This window comes from Prinia subflava, chromosome Z (assembly GCF_021018805.1).
Source record: "Prinia subflava isolate CZ2003 ecotype Zambia chromosome Z, Cam_Psub_1.2, whole genome shotgun sequence".
Classification (NCBI taxonomy): domain Eukaryota; kingdom Metazoa; phylum Chordata; class Aves; order Passeriformes; family Cisticolidae; genus Prinia; species Prinia subflava.
The window spans coordinates 33,414,736-33,429,970 of record NC_086283.1 but is presented as its reverse complement, the minus strand read 5'-3'; the positions used below and the strand labels follow the sequence as shown (position 1 = coordinate 33,429,970).

The window sequence follows — 15,235 nt, the reverse complement described above, 5'->3', positions numbered from 1 at the left end:
AACCCATGACTTGGCATTAGCTGTCAGGGAAGATTTGCTGTACAGAATTTATTTAAGAACCAGAAAAGCTGTGGGGTTTTTTTACCACGAAGATCAAACAATGTTTGTGCTTAGTTATTCCCAGGGGACATAATTTCCTCAAGTAAGTGGAGGACCATCTATAACTCTTCAGGAAGTGTCTTAAAATTTCTCTTAAGTATCAAAGCTCTGAGATACAGAAAACTTTGAGCACCAGGGACAAAGCAAGGAAATAAGGACAAATGCTTTCAGAGTGAGATTCTTTTCAGTGAAAGCAATGCCTGTGACATTTTGCCTGAGGATGGGAGGCAAACTAGGAGAGCTTGTGAAAGAATCCTGAGCAATCTCCTTTAGCCAAATGAAAAAGAGACTCTCTTGAAGCAACCAAAGAATGGATGTGATAATATTATTTCTACAAAATCACCTCTGAAATAATCACTGTGTTAGATCACAATAGAAATTCCTTGAGCAGATTAAAGGCCTGTCTAGCCCAGAGTCTGTTTTCCAGCAGAGAGCACCTATAGGAAAAACCAAAGACAATGACCGGCTTTTAGTTGTTCTTCCCTCACATTATATTCCTGATGGATTCTTTTTTTCGCATTGATTTTTCTAATCAGCTTTTTAACTGATTTTAATAACGTTATCTACGGTACATTGTGGACATGAGCTCTACGGTTGTGTCATATAGTAAAAGACTCTCTGTTAATTTTAAAACTGTTACATGGTAATTGAGAATTTGGAATAGCAATGTAAATTCTAAGAAACGGGTAACAGTTAATAATTTCTGTGTCCTTCATGACTCTTAAGAAGCTCTACTATATTCTACTTCCATCTTTTTTTACAAGGGCTAAAACTGTTATTTCATTAGTGTAACTTCTCCATACATTTAATTATTTTCATCTCCCTCTTGGGCAATATTTTTTAATAATTTTTTAATTTTTTAAAATCTTTTTTTTTAACTGAGAGAGCTGAAGTTGCCTGCCCTGCTGAACACAAGGTTTTTCTGTGCATTCATCCAGTGGTACAACACCTTGTGTTTTGCTATTTATTCCCATATGGATAGTTTTCAGCATTCTGGATGGATTTTTGAATGCTGTCAGGAAATGAGAGGGTATTTTCACAAACTCAACAACAGTATTCCAAAGCTCTAAGTGATCATAAATTAATTTCCATCGATAGTGTTAGGACTCATTTTCCCCTTTCAGTTTGTACTTATTGAATCAGTAATTCACTTACCATTCTGTATTATGAAGCCTTATGAAAGCTGCATCTTTTCCCTTGAAGTCTGATGTTTTAAATGGATGATCACTGACTTTACAGAGTGTAAAAGGGCTATGTAACATCTCCTGAAAATTAGCTTTACCCCTAATAATTTCTGAAAATCTACACATTTGTGGTGAATTAGTAAACAACTTAAAGCAAGTGGAATTTTTTTGTAATCCATGTATTAGAAGTATAGGGAGAGTATATGTGTGTGTATATATATATATAAAAATGGCATGTACGTGTGTAAAATACACATGTAAGTATATATCCCATGTGTATAATATACATACACTGTTTATTTCAGTCGTCTAAGTTTGGGATAGTTTTTGGAAAACACTAGGTATAAAATATTCAATTTTTTCTGATACTCTTGAAAGTCATTATAATAATCAACAAGAGCTGTCTTTCACAATTAAGGACTACTGTACTCTTGGGACTCAAGTTTGGACTTTCTCTCATGAACTGCAAGATCTAAGTAAGGTGGAGAATAGACCTCAAATATTTTTCTAAATTTTTCTTCTGTAATCTTTTTCTTATGCATTATTTTATGATACTCAGCATCCTCAAAAATGGATCATAAAGCCACAAAAATAGGGAACTGAGAGAAGCTTGGTATTATTGAACAACTAAAAAAGCCTCCCATCAGTGAGACTCTACAACCTGCCAAGGTACTCTGATCAAGCACTACACCACCTGGCTTCAAAATCAAGCATGAGTGTGAAAAGTGATCCCTCTTTGACCTTTACGCAGAGGGTGAAGGAAATCACAGAACATCTTTTCAGACGTCTTTCAGATACTGGATGGTCCCTGCCATGTTCCTGGCTTAGCCTGAGTTGACACTCATGTCTGAGGCAACCTGGAAGTCACAGCTGGACTGTGGAGGAAGGATTGCTTTACCTCCATGGGATATGGCGCATTGAAGTCGACTTCTGCCAGTGCCCAATCTGCATTCAGTGCACTGTCTGTTTTCCAGATCTCTTCATAAAAGCCACTCATGTCTCTTAGGTAAACAGTAAAAACAGTGCTGCTTTCCTGCTTAAGCTGATAATAAAAAGATATGCAGCCAGATATTGGGGCCACGGTCTTTGGTGAGATTAGCTGGGCCACTTCCTGAAAATGTTTGACATAAACAGAGTCCACATACATGTAGTGACCTAGAAGCAGAAAAAAACTTGGTATAAGGACACTCTTTAAATAACAAGAAGTATCAGGAGATGAACAGGAACTAGACATATATATCTATGACCTGGCCAAAAATGGTTGCTTTCTAAAAACTTTTAGTAATTCTAAAAGGGGTGGGGGTTTCACTCTTTTCCTCCTATGTGGAAACTAAAATTGTTTGGCTACCATACCAGTGGCAAAATAGTCTGTCTCAGCTTTCTTTTTAAAGTCTTTATTATTATTAGAAACAATATCTTTATCTATATTTGAAATATAATAAACTCTAAACTTTAGGAGCCATTCATAAATGGAAAAATGTGCAACAGCTGTGTAAACTCCCTGCCTCCCAACAGCTCAGTTTAGTATTTAGTCTCTCCCTAGTGCAACTTTTACTGAAGCAATCCAAATAAACGAACATGATTATAAGCCATGTGTTTTCTCATCTTTTACACAGCAGTTCATTTAATATATCAAATTATTGTCAAATAGCTTCTATTCCTTACATATCTATTCAGTGTATCTAGGATTTGGTTTATAAAAGTCCTATTTTTACTGCAAGGACTAAAGTTTTTATGTAAAATCCTTAAAGAAGATTTTGGGGAGACATTAATGAACAGAAAAATGCATTACATATGAGGAGAGTATCTTCCCAGCACAAATATGAGCCAATATGACCTGCAGGTTTTTCTAATGGTATGGCTTCTAATACTTTGATTTTGGAAGTGTCATATTAATTTAAATGTGTACACAAACATGCTGTGCCTTGTAGCTTTTCTTCTTCTACACTCCCAGAAACACAGCATCAAACAGTATTTGATTAACAAAAAAATCGCTCTTCGAAAGTGAAAAGCCTGGAGAAGGCTGAAGTGTCAGACTGGTGGGGTACTTCATCATGAACACTGCACACAGTGCCATTCACTTTATGTGGACAGCACTGCATTAACTAGCACACAGCAGTCTCAGATCTTTAGATGTCACTTCTCACTTCACTCTGGTGGAAGGAGGGGAAAGGACTTGCTTGGCTGTGAGTCTCCTCCAGATTGCCCACTGCCAGGGACTGGTGACTTCAGCAATGCTTGCCTGTTTCACTTTTGTTCTGGAGTTTTAGCACATCTCATAGCTTAGCGACAATCTCCCTGGATGATGCCACTTCACAGCCCAATTCTTGCAAGAAGAAGGCTCTTCTGTGACTTTAGGCTTCTTGAGGTCTTCTCAGTAAATGGTCAGCAGTGAGGGCTTGGTGTGAAATACAAATGTTGTGGCTACAAGAAAACATATTCCTCCCAGTTGAGAGCATTTCCTGTCACAGTACTTATTTAATAGGCTGATCCACTGTCTGCTGTTGAAGCTGTGGTGAGTTCAAACTTCCATCAAAATTTTACCAGCATTTCAGTGCCAGGGGGTGATGCAGGGATGGAGTGACACTGTACTCAACTCACACAAATGTGAAATAAATAAAGAGGTACAGCGGCGTGAGTTAAGGAAAAAGGATCCACTCTTTTTTGAGTCAAAGCAGTCAAAGCTTTTCATGAGATGTGATTCCTTGCACTGCCACAAGCGTCATGCCATCCAAGACACACAGTGTGCAGCAGCAGCTGGATGTCCTGACCACCACCTGCTGTGGCACTTTGTGCAAAGGTGAAGTTATCCCAAACCCCTTCTCCACAGCTGTGTGAAAAACTCTTCCCTGAGCAAGGTGTCCAGGACAAGAATTTCATACAAAACAAGTGCAGAAATTGCAATGCTTCTTCCCAGTATTATGCCTCTGGGGACTGTACTAACAGCACTGCATCTGGCTGAAAGAAACAAAACTTCTAAACTGGACAGTTTAACCCAAGATTCTCCAAGCATGTTTTAATACCTTAGCTTTCCTACTCAATTTTCTCAATAGCCATTGGAAAGAAAACTCCTGCCAGATGTATAGACCAGTAGTACAAAAATCTAAAACTGTAGCCCATACATTTAGAATTCACAGAAAGTGTATTTTTCCAGCTCTTACATTGAAAATTTTACCCTTACCTCTGATTACTTTGGATCCTAGCAAGGAGTGTAGCAACCTTATTATAAAGCTTACAGGCAATTTTGTGAACTTCTGCAAAATCCCCCAATCTCTTTTTAATCCATTTTTCCCCATAAATCACTTTTACCATCCCCACCCCAACCCCACAATGGAAAGAACTCACATAATAATAACTCGTAGTATGAGAGTCATACATGAATCACAGACTCTAATTTTCCCACTGTATTTCTGCTCTACATTTATTGCTTACCCAGTGCACTGTTAAGTGTGTGGTCTTTGGGCAGGATAGACTGAGAATTCCGAATGTTCCCTCCACCAACAAACCAGTTGACGTTAGGATTCCAGCGGTTCACGTAGCCACAAAGATGGTTTTCTTCAAAGTCACATTCTGCAATTGTAGACACCACCAGCTGAGTGCACACATTTTCATTACAGAAATAGGCAGAGCAAATTGCTAAGCACTGTCTCACCCCACATATGGCAGAGCAGATAACACCTGTATTTATAAATAAGTCATAATAAAGAGAGGCAAACCTACGCAAAATTTTTGACAAATTTTTGATAAAATTTTCATTTCCATCCTCTTTGGGTCAATCTGTCTTTTCATCATTTGCCAGGACAGGACTGCTGTAATTTATAACCAAATAAAGCAGATTTAAACACACCAACTCCTAGTAGTAAATAGTCAAAGCAGAACTTTCACTTGTAAATCAGGGATGGCCAAAAGCAAAGCAGGATAAGTATTTTGTAACAGTAATGCTTTGTCTCCTTCACAGAGCCAAAGAATTGTGACAGCTTGTTTGGACTCCACCAGAGCTCTCCAGAAGTGTGATCTCCCAGCCTCCTAGACATTGGAATTTTTGAACTTCATCAACAGTTTTTAGCAAATGGCACTAAGTGTAAATATATATATCAGCAGAGTTTTTAGTCTGCAGCCTCAAGATGACACTGTAAGGAAGCCATGAGCAGGCAGAGAGCAGAAATAATCTTGCAGCTGTTATATCTAGTATTTGAAGCAGTGCAAACTTTTTAAAAAAATATAACAGTTGTTCCTGCTTGAACAATAAATAAATTTGGAATTATATTGTGCTATATAATATGTATATATATACATATATCTCTCACAGAGTTAGGTGAAAAATCCCCACTTACTAATTTGTGCACTCTTAGCTTAAAAATGATCTGTATTGAATATAGCAGAGTACTTTTTAATTAGAAAAAAGCCTTTTTTTTTTTCTTTTTGAGCCCCGACCTTCTATCCAGTTTCAAAACTGTCAACAAGGCATTCTTTTCTATGCAGAGAATATGGGGGTTGAGCAGAGAGTACTTACCAATACAATATCCAGAAGTTATTTTGATTTCAAAAACTGCTATACTGGTGGATTTATCTTGTCCCATTTCACCTTCCAGTACAAGCTGCACAATGTAAACCAAACTGTCAATTCTAGAATTTCATTAGTACCTTGAATATTTAAACAGGGTAAACAGGAGAACAAATTAAATGTTTCTTGGGGAACCATCATCCTTACAGTCAGCTGTGCTTTTGCAGCAAGAGCTTGACAGAATGCATTAAAGATGGAGCCAGTGCTCTTCTTCAACCACAGAAGACATGCTGAAGGACGAGACAAGTCAAAAAATTCCCACACTTCATTTAAGAGTATGAAGTTCCATATTCCTCAGCTGTGGTTATGCAAGATGCTATTGTGGGTGATACAAGATGATGGTTTCTGGGTAGAAATGCTCTTCTGTCAGCATTTGACTCCTTCCAGAAAGGCACAGAGAGCATGAATAAGTGAGCGCAGCTGCAGTCCCAGAACCTGGGAGTTCCTGTATCTGCCACGTGGCACCAGTAGCTCCGCAGGGATACCAGGAGATGAGGCACCCTCACGGCAGGGCTCAGCTGGATGTGTCCCCCTGTGAGCTGCTCCACACAGTGTTGGAGCACTGCCTCGTGCCAGCTCTGCTCATGGGTGCTAGGGACAGAGGGCTCAGCTGACTTGTGCTGCCAGCCCTAGAAACTAACACCAAGAATAGGGCTCAAAATACGTTTGCATATATTTAAAAAAGAAATGTGTGCAGCGCAACATATGTACCAGAAGGCTTGTGGCATCTTCTAAAATTGGGCTTACCTTATACTTCTTTGTGCTGTTCGTTAAATCTAAGCTAGCAATGAGCCAGCTGTCTGATGGCTCCTTGGCTGACCACAGCAAATGATCAAAACTTTCTCCTTCCTGCCTCAGGTACAGGTTGAGCCTGGCAGGATCAGGTGAGCTGTCTGAAGTTGTTGCTATCTGATAGATCAGTCTGACACAGCTCCATTCCTCAGAGTACAGATCAGGGCTGGACAACACTGCTTTCTCACCCTCATAAGACGTATCCACAGAAATGTAATGTCCTGGGAAAAGACACACACCAGAATAATAAATGTCAGAGGCTTTGCTTTTGCATCCCTGGAAAAAGTGCTTATATAGGAAGGAATGGTAGTTCTGGGGTTAGGATAGGAGGCTGAGCCCGCCACTCATTTGGTAAGTCACTTAACGTTTTGACATCCTACTGTACTCACACAAATGACTTCATGTGTCTCCCACCATTTTTTAAACACAATTTTGAAATTATTGGAAATATTGAGACAAGGTATTTTATCAGTGTAAAGCAGATTATTAGGTAGTACTCTTTGGAACTGATAGCTGTAGATAGACAATTTGATTGACAAGACAATTTATGAACACAGAAATATTTTGCAGCAATATTTAGTTATTTTATAGATCAACACTTTTTCTTTTCATGTAGGTTTAAAAAAAGTACATAAAATGAGACATTGCAGCTAAAAACTCCCAAAGCACTTCTGGTTTCAAAGAATAAAACTAGAAAGACACTTCTAAGTAGTAAAATGAATGTGTTCAAGTCTGCTGATTCAAAAAATTGCAAAATGTAAAGCAACATTTAAACATACCAGCAGATTATTTTAAAATTACTTTCTGGGGGTAAAGTCTAAAACAGCCTTCCATATAAAAATGAAAGGGTGCAATGATAAGCTGAAAGTGCATGAGGAGGCAGAAAAGTGCAAAAGAAACAACATGTAGAAAAATGAGGCAACAGTAAATAAATTATGCTGAAGCATAAGAATGGTCCTAGAGGCTCTACTAGGATATAAAAACCAAGTTCAGAAGAGTAAAATGGACTACAGGAGTCACAGAAACCTGAAATGCAATGCCAGAAACAAGTGATACAAAAAAATGAATACTTAAATAAAAATAAATTTTAAAACCCTAAAACACCACAAAACAAAGCAATAAGACAAGCTAGGACACCCATGTCTGAAACGTTATCCCACAGACTATCAGAAAAATGATCCTTCTAACCTAGTGTCAATGTATATTAGACAAATCCCCTTTCTGATACTAATTCTCATCATCCGAGCTGCAAGTATGAGTTAAAAGTGCTGTCAGGGCCTATATCAAATTAGCCCTTTACCCAGCAGCACATCACACTTTCCAGAGCATAGACTTCTTTAATCTCATCTCACTTGACCACAGAGCTTGTCAGTTTCCATTCATGTGTAAAGACTTGGATAATTCAGAAGTGTCAGCAGTCACTCTGATGCTAAATACATTGCTTGCCTTTGAGGCATAGAAATCCCCTCCCAAATCCTGCCTGAACCCTCCCTCTCTACCAAGGCACTCTGGAGTTTCTTCCCAGAAGCTCTCTTGTTGCCTTTTCAAAAGTATTCTCTCCAATGGAAAAAAATCATCTGCATGGAGGGTCACCATCACCTCAAGGCAAAGCTCAGGTATAAATCTGCCTTTTGAGGTTCCGAAACTCCTCTCCCACAGACCCCCAGGAAGATGCCAGAAGCAGACAGTCACTCTGACAACACCTGATTCTTTGGGAACTGACATTACAGCATCCCCCTGCATCTGCTCCCTTTCTCACCTGCAGACACAATGCCCAGCAACCCATTTGTACTGCACATTTTGTTTAACTGATGTAAGATAAGTGATTGCCAGGAGATAGCTGCAGCCCTAAGCAGTATAAGGGGCTGTACAAATACAGAAAAGCTGCATTCTCTTTCCCTTTTTAGGAAATGGAATTTTTTGCCTCTTATCATAGTTTCTCTTTATATCTAATGTCTGGTTTTAGTCTTCTGGGGGAAGTGATTACAAAATCACTGGTTAAGTACAAGTAACTTGTTACTGCAGCACTATTTGAAAGAAAAATAAACACAGGAATAAATATTTAAAAATAGGCACCTAACATGCGTGCCAAATACTTAATCTGCCACTACATAACATGGGAGTCCATAGCATCCACTTTCATGCATTTATCCAGTTAGTTCACACAAGTTATCATATACAGCATTTATTTACTGGCATGTGCCTGCCCAAGGTATGCATGTCTTTTCACAGAAAGATAGAGGGAAATCACCAAGACTCAATCAGAAGTCAAATGCTTCTTGAACGTTTGGTTTTAATTGATGTAATGGATAATATCCTATTCAGAGGAAGAATCTATGTTTTTTGGGTAGCCTGAATTTGGATCATTTCACTTACAAAGAAACCTACAATTCAGAATCCATGCCTGGCAATTTCAGTTTAGATTTCAGCCCTGTTTTTGTCTGTACTTCAAGAGAAACCCCACAGAAAACAGATCTTTCTTATAATAGTACTCATCTTTCTTTTTTCTTTTTTTTTCAGGAATAAATCAGCACTGGCATAGGAAAATACATACACATGAAGACCTCAAATTACCAGCTATGAGGCTTAAATGGCTCCCAGGTTTTAAAACTTAATTATATGGAGACTAAGGTTTCTTCTACAAAAATAGTGTTTTAAAAGAAAATCTCCTATAATTTCCAATTGGGATGATTATGTCACTGTAAATTTGACTCTGCTGTCTGTGTGTTGTGCACTTGCTCCCACTTTGATTCACCACAGGTATGAAAGCAAAGATCATGAACTCCCTTTTTAACTGGGGGTGGGGGGTTGGTTGCTTTTTCTAAAAATATTAATTTTACATAATCATTAACCCTCCAGAAACAGAGTGCTCTCACTCCCAACCTAATAATCTTAGCTTCTTTTGAAAATTTGAATGTGTAGTTGGCTCCACTGAAATCAATGTGAGCACTGATAGAGAGCTTCATGTGTAAGTTTAAATGCTTTGGTAATCAGGATCAGGGAGTGTAGCACTTGGCAGTATCAAGCACAAAAAACACCAACATTAAAATTCTTCCAAATGAATGGCAGCATTGACTAAATGGCCTTTACCCCAAACTGTACTTCAGTAACAGCAATGGTATGCCATTGATGCAGAAAGGAAGGTCTCACAATGCAGACCTCAAGGACTGACAGAGAGCAATTGTGAGAGCAAAGCAAGGCAAAGGGGGGTTCCTTGGAGTAAAGAAGCAAACAACTTTCCACCCTTGTTTGTGGGAGTAATAGAAGGTTATTTTCCAATCTATGGAGAAGTTGATGAATGCATAGTGGTGTAGCCTCTCAAAAATGTAACATGCAGTTTCATTTTGCAGCATGCCACAATCCTCCAGCAAATGCCCATGACAGTTAATTTATAGCAGTCATTCAGGAGTTATCAAGAGAGGCTACTCTTCAAAATCACAGGAAGGCAGATGAGAGTAGTCAGAAAACCATAAGAAAAGTCTGATGACACAGAAACACAAGCATGCAATTTCCAGCAATTATTTGCTCAGAGGGCAGATACAGCCCTAGTGTAAAAGGCTGTGCAACTACAGGAAAGCTGAACTTTCCTTTCCATTTTCTGACTGGCATGACTTCTTGAGTATCATGGAGAGTGGCCTGGCAACTCTATAGTCAATTCCCTCAAAACTCTGCATCTCATCAGGTCCCATAGACTTATGTATGCTCAGGTTCCTCAGACAAACCTGCTTCTGTCTGAGGGATCTGGCTCCCTCAGCCACATTTTACAGTCCATTCACTTGAGAGATGTGGGGAAGAGAACCTGCCAGTGAAGGTTGAGGCAAAAAATTTTTGTGCACCTTAGCCTTCTCCTCATCCTAATTACCAGTTTGTCAGCCTTGCTTATCAAGGGGGTAAATGCTTTCTTTGACAATCCTTTTCTGGCAGACATACCTGTAGAAGCTGTTTGTTTTGTTCTTTGTGACCTTTGTAAAGTTCAGCTCCAGCTTTGCCTTTGTCTTCCTCACCCCATTCCTACACAATGGGGCTGTGACCCTATAATCTTCCCTGGATGCCTGTCCTTGCTTTCATGACTGTGGATTTCTTTCTCACCCTTTAGTTTGACCTGCAGGTCCTGACTAACCCATGCCTGCACTTTTCCTCCTTTTGCTAGTTCTCATGCTCTACAGACAGCATCCTTAAAGATCTGCCAGATTTCTTTTGCTCCCTTGTCCCTCAGAGCAGTTTGCCAGAAGGTCCTATTGACTACATCCTTGATGACTTGGAATTTTGCTTTCCTAAAATTCATGATTCTGACTTTATTTTTTGCCTGACCTCAGGACTGCGAACTCCACCAGTGCATGATCATTGCAGCCCTAGCTGCCCTCAATCTTGATGGCCCAAATTAACTTGTGTTGGCAAACCACAGGTCCAGTATCACATGCCCTCTGGTAGGGCTGTCTGTAATGGGGCTTCAGAAGTTATCCTCTATGTACTACTGGAGTTTCCTGGACTGCCCACAGCTCACCATGTTACTTGCCCAGCATTGAAGGCCCCTGGCCAGACAAGAGCCTGCAAGCACAATGCCTCTTGCAGCTGGAGCAGGAAGGCTTTGTCAGCAGGCTCCCCTTGGTTGGGCAGCCATGAGGTTCTCTTTGTTGTCTCCGTGTCTGACTCTTACTCACAAGCTTTCAACCTGGTCATGCCCATTCTTCAGAGACAGAACTTCACACGCAATCTACCTCCTGATATAGGGAGCAACCCCTCCACCCTTAGTTTTCTCAAACAGCCTGTAGCCATCCTTAGGTGCAATCCAGTCATGGGATTTGTCCCACCAAGTTTCAGTAATGGCAATGAGCTTATAACTTCACAGCAGCACAGTGGCTTCCTCCTCCTTCTGTTTGTTGCCCACACAGCACAGTGTCTACTGGTGAAAGGCAATTCAGCTGAGCTGTCAGCTCATGCTACCTTCTTGGAGGAATGCCCTCTAATTTCACTGAGATACTTCACTGGTGTTTCTTGGCTTCTGTTACCTCAGGAGCCCCTGGCTTGTCCCTGTAAGACATCAAATATGCTCCAGTGTGGCCATCACATCTCAGGTCCACTGGCTGAGGGCCCTCACCTCCACCCTGTCCCTTTAACCTTGGTATGTCATCCTACAGCTTGTCAAGGGCAAGCCTGACACTGTCCCGTTCCCTGACATATCTAGTTTAAAGCTCTATCAATGAGCCCTGCAAACTCCTTGCCAAGCTTCTGCAGAGATGACAAAAGCCAGGGATTGCTAACTACCTTTGACTGCCAACAGCCAACAGATGCCAGGTGAAGGCAAACACCTACAGCCAGGACAAGAGATGGGAGAAAGGAGACTCAGATATGTTTCCCTCACCACGCTCTCACTACTCAGGCTAGTAAGTAATGCACCTTTTACTCACATTTCTAGGATGATGTTTTACCTACCATGCAACTTGACTATTTTCTGCTTTGACAGCTGAATCAAACTTTACAGGACCAAACGTGTTAATTTTACATTCCTCCATGTCCAAGCAAAACATTGAGCCCAAGGGAATTAGGACCTTGTGTTTCACGCCTATCACTCAACGCAGCTATACACTGCTGCAGCAAGAGATGCTGATGAAAGGAGAACTTTAAAATCCTCCTGTATCAATGGCTGTCATCTTGCTGCTCTAATAAGCAGTTCTGTACAGACCTTCTCTCAGTCACAGTTGATGCATTAACTCCATGAGCCATTCACCCCAGTTTTCCAAAAATATATACATGAAGATGGACATCAATGGATCAGTGAGCAGTGGTTATATCAATGGCTGAGGAATAAGGGTTGCTAAGATCAGAAATAGTGCTTTTTCCAAAAAAAAGCACAGAAACTACACTGATTGCTTTCTCTGTAAATAGCACAAACAAGACAAAAAACCAGATGATGGCAAATTAACTAAAATAAATTGCATTGAGAAAAATGGGAAAAAAACCCCCAAACAACCACTGAGATAAATAAAATTACTAGTTAGCTTTTCAATTTTATATTCCCTCTGTAAAAATTTGGAAGGGTAACCACAGACTTGTTCTGGCTCTTTGTGGAGTTTTTGTCTGACACAGCTGTTCACTTAGTTCAGCCACAGTGCAGCTTTACAAGAAAAACTGAATATAAGCAGCAAGCTCCAAGAGAAACAATAATAAGGAAATATGAAGCAGGAAAAATTTGAGAATTTATATTTGATTAGGTAGTCATTTATACAGTAAAATGGCAAGAAATGTCTAACACCTGCGAATCCTGTTTTGATTTTCTCTATATTTCCCATACAAAAACAGGAAAGAATGTTACCAGGGTTCCTTAGGACAAAAGGTGATCTATTGATGCTTTCCATGGAATCTCAGAATCTCAGTTTTGGGTCTTGGCTTTAGTTTTGGGGTTTCTTTTATATTTTATTGCCAAAAAAAATATAGAAAAGCAGTGTGTGTCTGAAACCTATGAAGGCTTCTTACATCTCCACAAGAAGTTAATTGGAAATGTTAACAACAGAGCCAGAGTGATAAAACTTGAAAATTAAGTTTGCACATGGATGCCCCATGCCCTCTTCCCCAGCTGGATCCTTCAGGTAAGAAAACACAGCAACAATGTGGTGGATAATCCAAAATGTTATTTTATTCCACACTTATCTGTGCCTGAAATTGTTACTAAGACCCGGCAGTGCATCAGGAAACGTGGGATCAGCGTGTGCTGGGTCTTTTTAAAGCCAGGCTCACACAAGCAGAGCCCTCTTGCTTCCAACCTCTGGCTCGAGCCAGAAGCTCCCCTTCCTCTTTTTTTTTTTTTTTTTGTTTTGTTTTGTTTTGTTTTGTTTTAGTTTGGTTTGGTTGGTTTGTTTGTTTGTCTGTTTGTTTGTGTTGTTGGTGGTGTTGTTGTTTCTTTCTTGCCTTCAGAGAGGGTTGTTTCGGGCAGGTTTGTGGACTCAGAACAGCAACAACCCGAGAAGCTGCATTTCACAATCAAAACCTGTTTCGGAGTGAATTTTGCAGTGTGGGGCTAGAGCCGTAGGGGCTGGGGTTGCTGCTTTCAGTGCTTGGGGTGATCATTTCTTTCCCCCACCACACCCACGGCTCGGGAACAGCAGCACCAACAACAGTGGAGTTCAGAAGGAGGCAGCAAGAACACAGCACCGACACCCAAGGCTGTCACCGTGGGGCTGCATTGTCCCGATTACACCAGCGATTCTGCCGCCAGAAAGATTCTGCTTTGTAAGCTCCCGTCCTCCCGGTTTTTTGATCCAGAGAGAAGGATGCACCGGGCGGGGTTTTTCTGCCGTCTTCCTTGTGTCTCCCAGACAGTGCAGTCGCCTGAGGAGGGCACCGTCTTGGGGGGGGGGGGGGGGGAAGTCACTCCTCCATTTTGAGTTTACCCTTGCTCCCCAGGAGTCAGTGAGATTTCAGCACCTTTGTAACTAGTGACTATTAGTGTTATTTTTTGCCTGTTGTTATTTCATTTTGTAAGTAAACTGTTATTTTCTTCACATATATGTACTCTTATTTGTTTCTCCTCATTGGCAGAAAGAGATTGATTAAAACTGTAAGAATAGGTAACTCATTTCAGAGTGTCAGCTTACTAAATTGTCTTAAAAGAACCCAAACAGTGATCTGCTTTTGCCAGAGCTGGTATTTAATCCCATCCCCTTGGCCCTTGGGAGACTTGCAGCAGTGGTTTCTCTCCTGGACAGATGGATGCACTCACAGCACCTCAATGCAGAGCTGAGTGGAAAAGCCTGGCCCACACTAATGAACGTAGAGACTCAGTCCCAAAGCATTCAGGGTGGTGCCATGATTAAAGCTACTTGATGCTGCAGGGTATAACTGGTGTTTTCATTCCCATCAAGCCACCAACTATTCTATTTCTGGTAAGCTGTAAAGATTCACACCAGGTGACCTACATGGAATACCCTGGGACTAATCAGTTGTCATCACTGAAAAAATGTTCTGTTCTTTAAGCCTCCTTGTCTCCTCCATGGTTTCTTAAAAGTAGCTTTGTGAAAATAGCTGAGGGATGGAGAAGAAGGAGGTGGGTGTTTTGTGTTTGTTATCTGCAGTGACTGACATGCTTTGCTATTGTCAAGGTTTTTCCTTCTCTTCTGTGTCTACAGGGACAGCAGCAGTTTCAAGCCTAAAGCTGTCACTTTTTGCAGAAAAAGACTGTGGTACAACCTGGCCACTCCTGGCTGCCATCCCAGGCAGGGAGGGAGCCAAAATACCCCATCAGATCTGCCCCTGTGCTAGTCATCTTCTGCAGGGAGTCAACAGGGTTTCCAGGTAACTCTCACAAAGTTGAGTAGTATTTATTAAAAAACAAAAGAATTTTTTAGAAACGCACAGCCTGGTGTGATGAAAACACAGGCAGTTCACCCAGGTAGTCACCCACCTTCCTGTGGCCAAACGAACAAACCTGACAAGAAGAGTTCCTCCAGCAGCTTTCTCTCCAGCTCTACTCACTTTACAAACTTAGTCTCCCTATAGGGACTGAGATTAATGATTTGATCTGTTTCTTTCCACATTCACCAGACCAGGCCAGAGAACTCCTGTTTGCCAGTCCTGGGGCATAAATCTTCTAAGGCTCCTT

The 15,235-nt window shown here is 40.6% G+C and overlaps 1 protein-coding gene across 2 annotated transcripts in view; it reads right to left on the bottom strand.

The window, feature by feature from the left end:
• Positions 1–15,235, bottom strand: part of MAMDC2 (MAM domain containing 2) — a 56,166-nt gene that overhangs the window by 20,409 nt on the left and 20,522 nt on the right. For both annotated transcript variants that reach the window (XM_063423162.1, XM_063423161.1), the window contains exons 3-6: positions 6,595–6,860; positions 5,797–5,881; positions 4,716–4,853; positions 2,182–2,438 (exon numbers count right to left, since the gene is read on the bottom strand). In XM_063423162.1, coding sequence (XP_063279232.1) covers positions 2,182–2,438; positions 4,716–4,853; positions 5,797–5,881; positions 6,595–6,860 — 746 coding nt within the window. The remainder of the gene's footprint in view (positions 1–2,181; positions 2,439–4,715; positions 4,854–5,796; positions 5,882–6,594; positions 6,861–15,235) is intronic.